We start from the raw sequence: 16,227 nt of genomic DNA on the forward strand, positions 1-16,227 counted from the left end.
CCATGTGTTGACTTGTGTTGACAGTGTACAATCAATCGTCATTGGAGTTGATCTGATGTTTGTCTTGTTTGTCTTGTTTGTCTTCCCCCCCCCTACCCCGAAGCTTCCCCCAACACGACGATTTCCCTCAACTACCCAACGGCTGGAGTTTCTTCTCGTTCTTTTTCATCCTTTTTATATTAAATTCCTTCATGTCTGCCTTTTCGTCCTTCATTCATTTCTGTTTGTTCTAAGGAGTTCATCTGCTGATTAGTCTTACTTGTTCTATCGTTGGTCAACTTCAAAACTTTCCTGTAACTCATTGCATACTTGCATACTTGCATGATCACATGTGATTATGCCTCACCAGCGTCGTCCTATTGAATACCAGAAAGTGTCGGTAGATATTCAGCCTACAGAGATGACTGTCGGGGAGGAGGCTCACTATTTGGTAAAACGACTTCTTCATTGGGACGATCTGCCTCATTGGCAACGCGACAACCATCACATCCATACTGGATATCGGCCCGCCTCGTCCTCATTTTTAAGTTCATTCCAATCGCTGGGTTACGTTCACAATGAGACGGTCAACATCTACACCCACCTTTTGCCAGCAATGATGGCTGCCCCCGTTGCATACTGGCTCTACCACTTGCTTTCTCCGCGTTACCGGGATGCGGCCGATTCTGACATCCTCGCTTTTTCCTGTTTCTTCGCGGGGGCAGCCTTCTGTCTTGGCATGTCCGCAACCTATCATACCATTTCAAACCATTCACCCACGGTTGCACGCATTGGCAACGCACTTGACTATATTGGTATCGTGGGACTCATTGTAGGCAGCTTTGTACCTAGTGTCTTCTATGGGTTCTACTGTGTACCGGATCTCCAGCACAGGTACTGGGCCATGATCTGTACCATTGGGCTAGGCTGCGTGATTGTATCCGCTTCTCCCCGGTTCCGCACACCACGCTGGCGTCCGTTCCGCGCCACCATGTTTGTTGGGATGGGCTTGTCTGCCGTCTTCCCCATACTTCATGGGGCTTTCCTATTCGGACTTGACCGCATGCAACAGCAGATTGGTTTGAACTGGCTCGTTTTCCAGGGCTTCTTGTATATACTTGGGGCGGGTATCTATGCGGCTCGAGTACCTGAGCGACTCATGCCCGGAAAATTCGATATTGTGGGGAGTTCGCATCAAATCTTCCACGTGCTTGTGGTCTTCGCAGCACTGGCTCACCTGACAGGGTTGTTGAAGGCATTCGATTATCGGCACAGCGGGGCTGCCGAGACCTGTCAGATTCCACGCGGCTGAATCGGGGTCTGGCGCAACACAAGTTCGAGGTTGGACAACATGCTCATGGCAATTGTTTTAAGAGGTAGCATGGAATCAAATGTTCACGTTGTAGCGTACGTGGCGCGGCTTATGTTCAAGAATCTCTCTCAAGGGTCAAAGGTCCCCCTGCTGACGATGACTCGAGTTAGTATGTGCAACAATGACACCATGACGAAGAAATGAAGCGGTGAGGACATAAACTACTGACCGGGACTAGACCCGGTCAGCCGATTTAAAAAAAAAGACACCTTTCATGCTTCGATTTCACATGGTGCCCAGCGTTGCCCATTCGAGGTTATTGTACTTGTGTACCATTGGCGAGAGAGCAGGCCCTAGCGGAATTGAAGACCAATAGCCCTTGTTAGGAAAAGGTTCATCTGGTTCTCCAATAACCAAGAAACTTAACCCCGAAATTGGCATTTACGATGTTGCATCAGGGTGTGACGACTACCAACAAAAGGACCCCTAGTCGGGTTCTCTTGGTAGACGCTGTTCTCTCAAATCACGAGCAGTGTTCGAAGATAGCGAACGCTGTCAACCTATGCAATTTTTCCTTTTGCCAGATCAGGTTGAATCAGATTCAAGAAGGGATTTCGATGGAAGATGCGTCTTTTTAACCTCGAAATCCCGGTGCCAGTTGACGTCCCATGCGTGGTTGATCAGATGGAAGCATATGGGGTTTCACAGCGGCTGACCTCTGTATGCGGCTGCCGTCGGTACTGCATTTGAATGCCAGAGTGACATTTCTTCTCTCTGAAGCTTGAGCTTGTTTATATACATACAAGGAGTGGGTGTAGAGGGGGGGTGGGAAGCATCTACTTCATTGGATGTGTGCGGTATCATTGCACTGATCCTGGATTTCTATTTCTATTTTCCCTTTTTTCTTTTCTTTTTCCCCGTTTTTCCTTTCCATCTATATCCATATATCACCGAAGCCCGGGCTATACGTCCTGTCTTTGACACCGCGTTGGGGGCGCCTACTAGCTTCTTTCGTGTTTCCCACCCCCCCCCCCCCCCCACTGTCCCCGGTCGACAACCAGCACCAAACAGAAAATGCTTGCAGATCCTAATGGCAACACATATTCTGGCGGAGATACACCTAAGCTCCGAACTGCGTGCGAAAATTGCAGGCAATCCAAAGTGAAATGCAACCTGTCCGGCAAAAGTGTCTGTACTCGTTGCCTACGTCACGGCCTACAGTGCCAATACGGATTTGCGAATCGATCTGGCAAACCAAAGGGTAGCAAAAACAGAGCTACGCTCCGCAAACTAGGCCAGTTGCAAGAAGAAAAGCCCACGATGCGTGGCTTCCGCGGTAGTCGGCTTGTTGCGCCTGTGGCGGACATGGAGCCGCTGGTTGGGAACAGCTATAGCAGTCGTATTTCTGACCAAACAATTGACAACGATGTAAGTTCTCCTTTCCGATGACCAACTCCGCAAGTTTTCAATAATTTACCGTTCTGTAGGGCTGCTTGATGTCACATCAGTCGGGCTTCTGGGAAAGTCCCCGAGGCTTCGGCAACACGGCAACCCTAGAGTCATCTGTCTGCCCAGTGCAATTGACGAGGGTTGAGAACTCTCCATTTACAGATCTTGTGGATCCATGTCCCGTTCTCCCAGCTGGTCTGGGATATCCACAAACGCCCGTCACGCCGACATTTCTGTCCGGAGAACTGGCCGACAGGATGACCAGTCCATCTCTAGCGGGTTCTGTGGCTTCTCCGTATCCGATTTTGCCATGCGAGTGTTTGGATATGCAGCTATTCCACATGAACCGGCTAAACCACCTACTCGCTGGAACAATGCCGCTGCGGCTCGACCACAGCCTGCAGACAATCAAATGCACTTTTTGCGCCTGTCAGATGTTCCTGCAGTGTACTAAGTGCGGGAAAGACAGCACCAACCTGCTGCTGACTATCTCAGTACTGAATCTTACCCTCCAGCTCTTTGAGTACTGGGTTTCGCGGGAAACGTCTCGCGCACCGCGGCCAGAACATGGAGTCGATATCCGCTACGGATACTATGAGATCAGCCAGGAGGAAAACCGGCAGATTCGCAACTTCCTACTCCGCGGCCTGTTGCTACAGTGCCGGGATGTATTGCTAGCCCTGAAAAGCACCGCTAGTGCTGCTGATATCAAGTTGGGCGACCACAAAGGTCTGGCAGAGCTGAAACTACCAGATGAGCACGCCAGTCAGCACTGGGCTCCTTCGGAGCATATCGACTTGCTTCCCGAATTGGATACCGATCTTCTGAACTGTACACCCAAAAGCGAAGGTCTGCTTCCCATCATCGCAGGCTATGAAGCTACTGTCTCGGCGTTCTTGCAGTCGACTTCATGGGGGGAGTGCATCTGTGGATCCGGACGAACGATGCATGGCGAGTCTCTTTGAACTTCACCCCCATACGGGAGGTCAACTTCTATCTGTCGCTACTGTACGCTAAGGAAAAAGGATGTAGAGAGCGCGGAGAAGCCAGAGTTGGATTCGCAAGTTGGACAGTAAACGCAGATCGGCTATATTGACAGAAAATTGAAACACATATCGGTATACACGACAATTACAACATGTAGAGTTATTACTACACTAAAATTGAATGGTGGTCATAAACTCCCATCTCTCTACTATGTGTACCGCACAATCTCGATCCGCGGTGAGCCTCGGCGATCCCAGAGCCGAGCGGTTGCAGAAGACCCTTCCCCTCTTACAAGGTCAACGATCGCCTTTGATTGATTCCATTTCAAAGATGGCTCCCTCCGACCGTTTTAAATCAAATCAATGAACACCTCGATTACCCAGCTGGTCTACTAGCGGGCCAAGTAGCCATTATCACCGGTGCAGGCCAAGGCATCGGCGCCGAAGCAGCCCGACTATTCGCAAACGAAGGCGCCAAGGTCGTAGTCGCTGATATCGATGCCGGTAGGAAACCCATAATTACAGAATACAATCGTGTTCCTTGACTGGACCCATGTATCTAACCAAAGCAGAAAAAGCCAACGCCGTCGCTGACACGATCAACTCCGCCAAGGCTGACCGTGCCCTCGCCGTCGTCGGTGATGTCCTCGATGGTAACTACATCACCGAGCTGGTAAAGAAAACAGCCGAGTTCGGAAATGGTAAAATCCACATAATCGTCAATAACGCTGGGTTCACCTGAGATGGCGTTATTCACAAGGTTGAAAAAAAAAAAAAAACATGCCAGCTTTGACAGAGGAAGCCAAGCTAGAATTCCACTAATCCACTTTCCCTGTATGGAGTACAGATGACAGATAAGCAGTGGGAGACCATGCTAGCTGTGCATAATACCGCACCCTTCCAGCTCGTGCGCGCCGCAGCACCTTACTTCCGAGTGAAAGACCAAGAGCCGCGCGTGGTGATCAACATCAGCAGCACCAGTGGCATCCATGGCAATGCGTAGGGACCCGATATATCCAAGACCCAGTCCCCACTCTTTTCTTTTTGTCTCAATGCCCAAAACAACATCAAATGCTAACGGCTTTCTAATGGGTCAACATAGGGGCCAGGCTAATTATGCAGTTGCGAAAGCCGGCGTTGTCGGCCTGACCCGTACAATCGCCAAAGAATGGGGTCCAGCATTCGGTGTGCGGGCAAACACCATTGCCTTCGGCTTTGTGACGACCCGGCTGACTGCCGCTAAGGAAGAAGGCGCTTTTGTCACCATGCCCGATGGCACAAAGGTTGCCCTGGGCATTCCGGGCAAACAGCTCGCGACTAAGAAGGGTGAGAATGAGGAGGTTGCTACCCCTACTTACCCTGATATTCCACTCAGAAGGCCTGCGACACCCGTTGAGGCTGCAAGGGCGATTCTGGGTGTTGCATCGCCGTGGTTCTCATACGTTAATGGGGAGACGATTCGGGTTACCGGGGGGCGGAATATGTAGATTCTAAAAGAACGGGGTGTATACATCTGGAGTTTAGACCTAGATGTTTAGAAAATGCATGTGAATGAAGATTGGATATCTCCTTTGGTGAAAGTTGAAGTTCGTCTATGAATATCTCATCATTAGGACGTTAGAGGTACCATGTCACCATATCACCCTGCTGGATGTATCTGGTCCACTCACCTCGAGCTGCACAGGGTTGGTACTGGAAGACCTTATCCAACTCACCAGAGACCCATCTACCATCAACTTGGAGTGGATCTGCCCCGTCTTGCGTGCCACCTGGGCAGCCAGCGGTTGCACAGTGACGCTGGCCCATCACACACGACACAACACCAGATATCATCCCCTCACGCCCAATCGAGTCTCGACCGTTGTCACACGGCTCGGACGGCACAACGTTGCACAACAGTACACGGGGAAGCAGGTTGAAGGCGTCGTTTGAAGGCGGTTAACTTTACAACGTTCTCTTGAGAGATTGGAGGTGAAGATAGCAGAATGCAGTGGTGTAGATTGTGAAGGGTTTCCTCATGCCACACCGAGGTATCATATCGTAAGAATCAATGAGAGGGAACAACAGATGCCCCGAAATGTCCCGCCAATGCAAAAAGTCTATGCACATATGAGTAGAAATGAACTGAGATCATCCTTAGATCGTCAAAATAACAAAAAGCCTTTCCCAAAAGATAAACAGAGAATCCAAAAGAAAAAAAAGGGTCAATACCGGGTTGAAAAGTCCAAACACACCAATTCCAAAAAAAAATCAAACAAACCCCCGTATTTCATCAGCCCTCCCAGGGGCGTTTCTTCAAATCATGCTTCCCGGTGTATAGTGTCACGCCAGAAAAATAGAAACGTAAAAAAAAAAACCCCCTCCAAGTATGTGTGGAAAATATTAAAACAATAAGAAAGGAGACCTGATCGCAAGACACAGAACTGTGGTCAAATAGTCCATGCAAGGTCGTGAAGCCAGCAAAGTTTGGTGGTCCAGGAAAAAAGTAAAGGGGGAAAGAAATATGTCCAGAGGGAAAAGAAAGCTGGTAGCCGAGTCCAGTGGATCATGATCAACGCGATCAACATGTTTGTTGTTCGGCAGCTTTTAGAGCCCGCTCGGCGGAGGCAAGAGAGAAGAGAGTAAGGGGACCCGAGATGTGCGGGAGAAACCTTGGATCCTTCAATCCAGGAATGGGAAAGGAGATGGAAGAGCGTCAAGTCATGCAGCTGCGAGGCAAGGAGCAGTTAGACGGGGATCTCGAGGCCCTGTAGGTTGGGATGAATAAGGCCATAGGCAAAGGAATCCGCAGGAACGAAGGGCTCCGCGCAGACAGAAGGGAAGACCGGTTTGCAGTCGGGGACCCGCTGAGAGGCTGCAGGCGACATGGTATCGAAATCCGAGTAATCCTCGGTGATCGCGGAACCGTCAGAAGCAGCTGATTGGGAGAAGGCAGAGTACTGCGCGGAATCCAAGGATGAGCCAGAGGTCTGGGCATACAGGGGTTCCATGGGGCCCATGAACAATGGCATCTGGGGTTGGGGAATGTAGTCGATTTGTTCCGGCACCCAGGGGGTTTGAACCACGGGATTCTCTGTGAAGCGGGTGCACTCCAGAATGAGCTGGCGCAGCTTCGGGACGGAGATCCGCTTCATTGGGTCAAGCTCGAAGACACGGCTCAGGATGTTCACCATCTCGGAAGAGAGAGGTAAAATAGTCTTCAAGAAGAATGGGTCCTTCAGGTAGGCCTGGAAAGTAGAATCCTCAATCGAGGCACGTCTCCATGGATTACGACCACAGATTAAATTGACAAGAATCACGCCCAGGCTCCAGACGTCGTTGGCTGCGGACATGTAGCAGGACATAGGTCGTGCGTTGGATTGTTGGCATTCTATAAACGTATCGAGTTAGCGCCACAGCCATAACAGAAGAAGGGGGAGAGAGCTTACCCGGCGACATGTAAAACGTGGAACCGCATCCAAAGTCCGTCGTATAGTAATCTGTCGTTGCCAGGCCAAAGTCGGCAAGTTTGACGGTCATTCCACTGTCAGTGACTAGGACATTCTCAGGCTTAAGGTCCCGGTGGTAGATCCCGAGAGAATGGCAAAATTGTACGGCATCCAGGATCTGGAGGAACACACTCTTGGCCAAGAAGTCATTGCCAACAAAGTTTCCCTTATCGGTAATGTTAGAGAACAGGTCTCCTTCTGGGCAGTACTCCATAACGACGTATGTACAATCCACGGAATCCATGATGCGGACTAAAGGAACCACGTTACGGTGTTGGCTGGCCAGATGATGGAGTCTAATCTCGCGCTGCTGGAACTTGAGCTGACGGGCGTCCAGGCCATCCTTGCAGAGAGCCTTGACGGCATAGACTTCGTTGGTGTGAATGTCCACAGCGGTGTAAACAACGCCGTAGGCTCCCACGCCCAAGACTCTGGTGAGTTCCAGCCGGTTGGCTAATACGAGTCCTAGACGATCCTCGGGAGAATAGCGGTGGGAAGCCGGCGATGGTGGCGGTGTTGGTAGCATGGCCGGATACATTGTCCTTGGGGTTTTTGTAGAGGGGATCCAAGAGTCCTCTCCCGGATGAGACGAGGAAAGAGTGAAAGAGAAGAGAGGGCGTAAAGGTAGTCTGATCCAGGGAGATCATAAGAGAAGCCTAAGTCCTTGGATGTTCAAAAGGCATTTATTTCCAATTCCAATGAGGGTTTCAAGATGGTCCAATCTAGGTGCGTTTGGTCCAGTCTGGTTGTGTTTGATAGAAGTCGAGAAGGAGAGTTGTTGCACAAGGAACCAGAAGCAAGAACAACAGAAAACGAAAGAAAACCAAGAAAGAAAAAAGGAAAACAAGAGAAGAGGAGTTGTAAATGTAGGGAGATGTGAAATATACAGAGCAAGCTGAGAGAGAACGAAGATTATTATAGAAGAGATACAAAGCCGATGGCCGCCTCGTGGTTCGAGAGACAATAATAAAACAAAAGGGAAAGGGCGCTAATCAAAAAGGAAATTAAATTAAATCCCCAAAGGCAAAGGGGAAAGGATCAAATGAAATCTAAAAAAGAATAAATCACATAACAGAAAAAAATAAAAACCCCAAAAAAATTTTTAAAAAAAAATAGGGAAATTCCCCAAAAGAATCTATGATGCGTACAGAATAGAGTGGCACTAAAATGAATTTTATTTTCAAAGGATTAATAATAATAGGCCATGTGTACGAGGCGGTGTGCATGCTCGAGTGTGGTTAGACCAATCATTCTGACTCGGTCGGTCTTTCCTGCAGCCGCCACAACCGATGATTGGACTATGGGTCATAACGATCGTCTACAACATAGCAATTTTGGAACTGCAGAGTCTCCTATTTTCAATTTCCAAAGTTCCAAAGTTCCAAGGTTCCAAGGTTCCAAGGTTTCCCACTGCCACCTGGGCAAGCTCTTCCGTTCTAGGCCTAGTGTGGCAATGCCTCCACGTATCCCAACCCCTGTTCTCTCCAACGGTGTTTCTGCCTTGAAACCTCCTGACACACATTTGCCAACGCACCCGCCACTCACATTCTACCAATAAGCTCATCACACCCCCCCAGCCCCCCAGCCCCGCAAAGCTACGGCATCTTGAGTCAGATCTGGTCCATGCCATATGCCCATGGATCGGAATGTGTGACTGTAGCATATTTGTCCTTTTTCCGTGAATGATGTTAGCTGTCATTTTTAATCCAATTTCTGACTGTGAAGAAGCAAGCGACCTCTTCTCTCTTGATTTTCCTACACCGTCCTTTGCACAGACACCCAACTTTATGATGGACCCCACCTGGCCCCCTCCCCCCCCCGTTCTAGGCTGACTCGGGTCTAGACAAGACGCTAAAGAAGTCCAAGAGTGAGGCGAGGATGGAGGGGCGCTATGGCCAACCATTTGTTTGAACTGTTCATTTTTTCGAGAAACTCCCCTAAAAGGCAGCTGAGTGGGGGTAGGCGCTTCCCTGCTGACTAGTTCCGCACGGGCCATACACTTCATCTTTCTTCTCCTGGCGCTAATGTACATTGACCATCTGGGCCATCTATAATGGAAGAAACTCGTATGCTTATTGGCTTTACCGTGGACTTCCACTTCTTGTTGCCGTCTCTCCTTTTAGACCTTGGTTCTGTGGGTGGCTGGGCTACCCTTTTTCCCCCTCGTCCGCACAATAGGTACTCCATAGTTCAAGATGTACTCCGTACACCGTACAACATGAAAGTCGCCTCGTCGAGTCTTCAATCTCACCACTTCTTTTGTCTGTATCTCATCACCTGCGTCATACACAAGCAAGGGCCGTGTGATGATCCAGGTCGATTCATCCCCAATCATCCCGGGAAAAGTGTGTTGTATAGCCGCGAGAGGGAAGTGTGCCAGTGCTCTGGGACGGAAAATTTATCACACCTCACTCTATGGGTAGGACTTACTGGATGGATATTGTGTTGCGGTGAACAACGCAAAGTACGGAGTACTCCGTAGCCAAATCATTTTTTCACCTCCTCCAAGCTCCCTAGATCGACGCATGCCCGCAGCCAGTCCAATCACCTGACAGAGATTTGAGGCTACGATTCATCACATCCGTTGTCGGTTCTCAGGACCCGAAACCTGCCCATGCAGAGGTAGCTGTACATGAGCGACTAGTCTCATGTACAACGACGGAGGATGTGCTTCGTAATCTGTATGCCGCACCAAGGGCATATCGACGGATCCGTACTGAGTACGGAGTAGAATATGCTGACTCGTGTGATGTGACATGTGCCAAATGGAATGGACGCCCGTTCCCCCTTGTGTACCGTGCCTTGGCTGCTTCCGGGCACAACGATTAATGTACCCCAGGATTGGCAATGCATCTGGCTCATCTAAAGATCAACCAGTTTTCTCGTTTCTCCCTCAGGCCGTTGCTAGTGTTGTTTTTAGTTTCTTTTGGAATAATTTTTTGGGGGGGGGTTTTGCCTTTTTGGGAGGGGGGGGTTCTGTGACCGGCAGATGTTGGTTTCGGCTTTTTAGTCTCCGGGTCTACACACCGCTAGAAGTGATCTCAGATATGTCACTATAATGCTAAATTATAGACTCCGTGTTGTGCTCCGTAATACTCTGTGACGATGTTGTACAGAGTACAGCATGGATCTTGTTAAGTGGTCAACTTATTGGAAACAAGACTACTCTACCTACAACGCGAGTATGACACTCAGCTGCGATCGCCACAGATCATCCATATCCCATGCCGAATGAGTACATTTCCCTGCATTTACTACCCTTCATAACTCATTGTCTCCTTTTCCAAGGATTGTTTTTCTTTGCCTCTGGATGCCCAACACCTAAGATAGATGACTCGGTGCCCTGCAGGTGGCGGGACCCACAAGATAAACGCATCTTGACATCATGATTACCTGTTTTGAACATCCATGTCTAGTTCCGATCGCTAGGCCAATAGATCAATAAACCTGACGAAAGGGGGGTCGGAGATTAAACGCCCGCCCCATTTGTGCGGTCGCGGATTCCTTTGCCACGGGGCATTTTGGTCTTGGATTTCGAACAATTCGGCATTTGGACTCTGGCGATTGGGCATGGAATTCGTACCCGGCGGGTGGCAAGGGGCTCCTTTCTTCCGTTGATCGCCGTCTCCTTCTGGAACCCTCCACCTCCACTCGAAGATCATGGACTACAACGTAATTATCTGTACGGAGTACATTGTCATTGGAGTCATAGTCGGGAAAGTTAATGTCACCTGTATCATATCGGAATTGACGTGATGAAAACTATGATGTACAACGTATAACGTACATGCGCCTGCAAGTAAACTAAACGCCATGCAGCTGCTATCAAATCAGCACGGAACAGATTTCCATCCGCATTGCTTCTTGGGGAGCCGGCTGTGATCAACACTATAGGAAAAGTTTCTCCTTAGTTCCAATTGACTAGGCCAGACCAAAAATGCAAAGCCAAGACAAGAAAAATGAAAAACGAATAGATCGGGAGCCAACGGTAGCTCTCGGCAGCTATCCAAGCCCAAATTGTCAGCCTCACCCCCCTCCCATTTACCAATCATTTACCTCGACGACACGTCTTCTACCCAATCTCCACCAACAGCCACCGGAAAACACGAGGGCTATCCAGAACTTCCGCCTTTTACCGCCCCTAGGAGACTAGACCCGAGAACGGAGGTAATAGTCTAGTCTAGTGTCCTGCACTCCATACTTAAAATGGATTGCAGACAAAGCATAGTGCCAATCGGATATTCTGGCATCTGTCATCTATCACCACTGACTCCCGTGCTACAGGTAAGATAGACTTAGACTCTTTCCCGATTCCAAGGCTCTCTCTTCCCCCCCCCCCCCCCCCCCCCCCCCCCACAACCCAAAAATGAGAACCGAGTCCAGGAAGACCTCAAAAGTTTCGGCTACGTGATACTGAACCGCGGATGTGGGCTGGAGTAAGACTGAGTTTGGCTTAGAGGCGATCCAGAACTCCCAAAGTCTTCGTATAGTTCTTCGGTTCCGTGGGTTTCGTCGGGTGCTGGTGTTTTTGAGTTAGGCGTGGCCGTGTTTGGACCGGGGCCAGGCTTGAAGGCTTGGTAATTTAGGAGTATGGGGTCATACGATGTTGTGCAATATCTGGAGTAGGGTATTGTGGAATTGAGATCAACATTACCAGGGGGTTGGGTCGATAGGGGGCCAAGGCCGAAGGGGCCCGGGACCCGGGGCGCTTGTGGTTCGGTTGGGGGTTGTCCTTTGTTCTGTGATGGTGATGGATTGGATTCGGGATCGGGTTATCGCGCGCTACCGATGTGTTGAGTGTTGTAGTTGGAGGGCAGGGTCTTGTTGGCTTTTGGTAGGAGCTGGCCTTCAGTGTGGGACTACAGGATGGGACACGGAGCAGTAGGGGGTTTCTTTGTTGGCTGCACAGAGCTATATTTCTCTAATCTAAGATGGAATGAAAGCCCAAGCCATTCCCGGTTTCGGTAGGAGTCTGAGGATGGACAGGGGTTGATGCCTTTGGGGAAATGTTACAACGTACATATAGACTTGCATTTAAGAAACTAGACGCTAAGTTACAGTCACAATTTGCATATTGAAACACCCCCCCCCCCCCCCCATAGATCAACTCTCCCCGGTAGTGCCGATCCTTCCACCCAAGCTACGCCATTTCAGGAACAGAATGAGACATCCTGGTAAGCTCAGATAGATCAGGGTGCAATCCATGCAGTGAAAGAAAATCAATGCAGGAAAAAGCCCCTTTATCAGGCAACATGGTTACACCTTTGGCGCCAGGAATGGATGTTTCAAAGCCTCGGCCGGTGTGATCCGTTTTTCGGGATTGAGACTCAAGCACCGGTCAAGTAGATCCAAGAACATTGTCAGCTCTTTGACCTCAGCATCCGGCATGCCGCGTGTTCCTTGTGCCATGAGGCGTGACTTCAAGTCACGTGTAGGTTTCTTGAAATCCACAATTTTGGTGTGAAGGCGGCCGGTGATCTTGTCTTCCTCCACGCTGTGGAAGTTCAGCTTTTCATCAAAATGATGAGGCGCCAGGGATCCGCGGCGAAGAAGCTTCGGCGGGTACTTTCCCCGGCATTCCATGATGGAGCGAAGCATCTGGTTGTTATTTCGGCCGGTGAAGAGGATTTTGCCCGTGTACAGCTCAAAGAGGGTACAGCCAATAGACCAGACATCGATGGCGTAATCGTAAGGGATACCCAGAATGATCTCCGGGGCACGGTAGAAACGACTGACGAGGTAAGGCGTAATCTCATTGTCAGAGGCCGGCGATGCCGAACCCAGGTCGCAAACTTTCAGGATGTTTCGTTGCTCGTTTACGAGAAGATTATCCGGTTTAAGATCTGCATGTAGGATGTTACACCGGCGGAGGAGGCACAGCCCCAGGAAAATCTGTTGGCCGTAGGCCCGAACCGCGCGCAGGTTCAAGCCCACATCCCTACCGAACTTTTTCAGGACCTCACGTAAGTCCATGCTGAGGTTCTCAAACACCATGCACAAGTGACCCTTGTGCTCGAAGTATCGGTCGAACTTGATGAGGTGCATTTTGTTTTCCGGGTCGGCTTCCTGCAGTTGCTCTAGGATGCCGATCTCCTTCATACCGGCCTTGCGCATTATGGCGTTTTGGCGAATGATTTTGACGGCAACCAGACCCCCTGTCTGGGTGTCAGTTGCACGCACGACCGACGAGAACATTCCCTTGCCAAGGTTTTGATGGACATGGTATCGTCCGTTGATCAGCTCGCCGAGTCGAACAGCGTAGTAACCTTCCGAATCGTCCCAGTTATCCATCATGCTGATATCCAATTCCTTGCCCTGGGGTACAGCTGTGGCCGAAGCATGCGCCGGCTTGGCGTCAGGTATTTCCTCTGCGAACATGTCATCGTCGTCGTCTGCAAACATATCGAACGTGTCGGTCTTCGGCGGTGGCGCTGGGGGCGCATCAGGGAGAAGAATGTCCTGCTTGACATTCTTGGTTTCGTCGTACGCTGCAGAGGAAATGTCGTCTCTTCCATCCTGTACGTTGCCATGTTTTTGTCGTTCTTCTTTCGTATCCAGTGTTGGATCATAATCAGCAGCAGAGGCACCATCTTGATCAGTACCGCCAACAGGCGCATTGAAATTGACCATGTCACTGTCTTTTCCAATGCTACCAGAGAATATCTCCCCGGGTTGTTCGAAGGGGGATGCTCGTGGAGAATCTATTGATTTCACACGCGTCAGTTTCATTGCTACCTAGGTAGGCTTGTCCAAAGGAAACTCACCAAACGTTTCCTTTACGCTAGTTGGCTTAGTGCTAGGCGTGGATGAGTCCGTTTCAACCTCACCGACGTTCAGTGCTTTGAGATGTAGCGGCGTCGCTTGGCTTCGGTGTTTCGCCCGAATAGCTTCACGGCGTTTCCGGCGAGCTTCAAGGGCATCGGCTTCGTTAATGGGCTCAGCGAGCTCCGGCTCTTGCACAATCTCCGGGTTAGGGGTGGTTTCTCTGGATCGGATGTTAGTCACACGATGTTCTTTTCGGTTACAAAACAAACGTACTCGTCAGCCACATGAGCTTGAAGATAAAAAGAAGCCTGCACCTGGTTCTTTTGTTTTTCAGCACCAAGCTTCAAGTCCTGGGCGACGACCGGAGCCTTTCCTCGTTCCCTCACCAACTGTTCAGTGGGCAAGCGCCTTGCGGTATCCGCTAAAGACCTGGCATTGACCACGTTTGAATCAAATTCATCACCGGAATATTGCTTGGGTCTTCTCGATTCACGGTAAGGGGATCGGCTACGGCTGCGGGTGCGCTGCCGCTTGTCCTTGTGTCGGTCATGTCGGTCGTAATCATCACTGTATCGTAGCGTTTCTCCATGGGTCTCTTCGCGGTCATAATCGTAATATGAGTTCGGGCGCCTGTTGGAGGTGGGTCTATCACGGCGTCTGTCGTCATACCTAGACCTGTAGTGTCGCGGAGGCTCATAGCGGGGTCGCCGGTCGTAGCTACCATCATAGGACTCGGGAATATCGTCGTGATTACGCTTATGGGTCTTGTTCTCTCTGTACGGGGAGCGAGAGCGGGATCTCGATAGGGACCTGGTCCGCGACCTCTGCCGGAGTGGCGATCGAGTGCCTTTCAACGACGCGGGAGATCTGGATGCAGAGGATGGGCTAGCTCTGGTGGGACGGTCAACGCTGGTGCCATTAAGAGGAGATTTTGACGCAGTTGCCTTCGTCTCTGGGCCTGATTCGACAATCTCACCCTCAGAGGGGACCGATGGGGACCTCGACCTGGGATGTGACATGTTTACAATGTTCGAGGGAGTCAAACAAGGTGCGTGGAATTTTTTTTTATCTTGGATTCACACGGCCTTTGGGGGAAGCTTCAACAACAAGGCTCAGTTAGCAAAAGCTCCAGCGACAACAAGTCTTCTCAAAGGGTTTGTGAAAGTCCAACCGGCTGTGAGAGGCCTGCCTTCACACCAAAGCCTTGCAAAGGTGATTGCAGTCCCTAGCGCATTGCTTGCCGAGGAAACAGGCTTGGGGGGGGGATGAAAGCACGTGCACAGGAAATTGATGACAAGATGAGATAGACTGAAAGCCATGGCGAATGCTCGATGGGGTCGAGATAGCGCAGAATCTGCGCTAGGCCAGTTGTAGTAGGCGGTCGGCTGATTTTCTGCCCTGCGGTGAAGCTTGGCGGGACCGTAATTTTCAAAATGCCACTAACTGCTTCAAGGCAAGGCAAGCGGGTATTCCCAATACTAGGTCTCGGTTGCTGGCCTGACTCTCCACATTGTGAGTGTGTATGAGCTTGAAAGAATACAGGAATATTTCCCACTAGTAATATTTTGAAAAGTGCCAACCTCGCCCCAGCCTAGGTGGCCACCAAAGGTGGGGATAAGCACCCCTCTCTGTGTTGTATGTATTTTTTTTTTCTCACTGCCAACGCCGTCAACGCCCCCCTAACAAGACTCCTTTTAACCCGCTCTCCCAGTGATTTAATTCAGGAAAAATGGGTGGTATCGGCAGAGAAGGTTCGTTTACTTCACGTTCTAATCTTTCTAATCTTTCGTGAAATCTTGTTCATTGATATCTTGTGATCTACAGGTGGCAAGGCTAAGCCCTTGAAGGCTGCCAAGAAGGAGAAGAAGGAGCTTGACGATGATGACATCGCCCACCAGGCTAAGCTCAGGGCTGGTATGGCTCTTTGAACACCCTATTTTAGAGATTCGCTAACTGACAACTTTCCTCCAGACGCCAAGGCCCGTAAGGAGATGCAGGATGCGGCCAAGGGCAAGAAGGGTCCTCTCAACACCGGCCAGCAAGGCATCAAGAAGTCCGGCAAGAAATAAACGGATCGCATACCCTCGGCGGAATCACTTGCCAAAAATCCCCACAACGAGCCTTGATGCCAGGTTTCTTGAGTCCATCTTCATGACCTACACGAGCTATGTTCAATGAGAGAGCGGAGGATGGGTGGCTTCGAGTGTGTGATCGCGCCAGCATCACTGTACTCATAGTTCATTTCTTT

At 50.1% G+C, this 16,227-nt stretch overlaps 6 protein-coding genes across 6 annotated transcripts; 4 read left to right on the plus strand and 2 right to left on the minus strand.

Annotated features, from left to right (window-relative positions):
- Nucleotides 1-337: 337 nt before the first annotated feature.
- On the plus strand, nucleotides 338-1,291 carry Pdw03_1899 (Hly-III-like protein; the record flags this gene model as incomplete). Its single annotated transcript, XM_014680874.2, has 1 exon — nucleotides 338-1,291. One exon carries the CDS (start codon nucleotides 338-340, stop codon nucleotides 1,289-1,291), a length of 954 nt encoding a protein of 317 aa, XP_014536360.2.
- Nucleotides 1,292-2,611: 1,320 nt separating this feature from the next.
- Pdw03_1900 (3-oxoacyl-acyl-carrier-protein synthase) lies at nucleotides 2,612-3,705 on the plus strand (the record flags this gene model as incomplete). Its single annotated transcript, XM_066100029.1, has 2 exons — nucleotides 2,612-2,719; nucleotides 2,779-3,705. 2 exons carry the CDS (start codon nucleotides 2,612-2,614, stop codon nucleotides 3,703-3,705), a joined length of 1,035 nt encoding a protein of 344 aa, XP_065957756.1.
- Nucleotides 3,706-3,937: 232 nt separating this feature from the next.
- Pdw03_1901 (Glucose/ribitol dehydrogenase) lies at nucleotides 3,938-5,213 on the plus strand (the record flags this gene model as incomplete). The annotated part of the gene is made up of 5 exons (XM_066100030.1): nucleotides 3,938-4,022; nucleotides 4,123-4,230; nucleotides 4,299-4,427; nucleotides 4,581-4,725; nucleotides 4,829-5,213. 5 exons carry the CDS (start codon nucleotides 3,938-3,940, stop codon nucleotides 5,211-5,213), a joined length of 852 nt encoding a protein of 283 aa, XP_065957757.1.
- Nucleotides 5,214-6,452: 1,239 nt separating this feature from the next.
- On the minus strand, nucleotides 6,453-7,740 carry Pdw03_1902 (Protein serine/threonine kinase (Ran1), putative; the record flags this gene model as incomplete). Its single annotated transcript, XM_014680872.2, has 2 exons — nucleotides 6,453-7,096; nucleotides 7,155-7,740. 2 exons carry the CDS (start codon nucleotides 7,738-7,740, stop codon nucleotides 6,453-6,455), a joined length of 1,230 nt encoding a protein of 409 aa, XP_014536358.2.
- A 4,730-nt stretch (nucleotides 7,741-12,470) lies between these two features.
- Pdw03_1903 (Serine/threonine protein kinase (Prp4), putative) lies at nucleotides 12,471-15,298 on the minus strand (the record flags this gene model as incomplete). Its single annotated transcript, XM_066100031.1, has 6 exons — nucleotides 12,471-13,915; nucleotides 13,979-14,199; nucleotides 14,253-14,870; nucleotides 14,924-14,937; nucleotides 15,060-15,076; nucleotides 15,151-15,298. The coding sequence occupies 6 exons, from the start codon at nucleotides 15,296-15,298 to the stop codon at nucleotides 12,471-12,473; spliced, it is 2,463 nt and encodes an 820-aa protein (XP_065957758.1).
- Nucleotides 15,299-15,708: 410 nt separating this feature from the next.
- On the plus strand, nucleotides 15,709-16,048 carry Pdw03_1904 (translation machinery associated TMA7; the record flags this gene model as incomplete). Its single annotated transcript, XM_014680869.1, has 3 exons — nucleotides 15,709-15,730; nucleotides 15,804-15,893; nucleotides 15,951-16,048. 3 exons carry the CDS (start codon nucleotides 15,709-15,711, stop codon nucleotides 16,046-16,048), a joined length of 210 nt encoding a protein of 69 aa, XP_014536355.1.
- Nucleotides 16,049-16,227: the final 179 nt, after the last annotated feature.

This window comes from Penicillium digitatum, chromosome 5, assembly GCF_016767815.1.
Source record: "Penicillium digitatum chromosome 5, complete sequence".
Lineage (NCBI taxonomy): Eukaryota > Fungi > Ascomycota > Eurotiomycetes > Eurotiales > Aspergillaceae > Penicillium > Penicillium digitatum.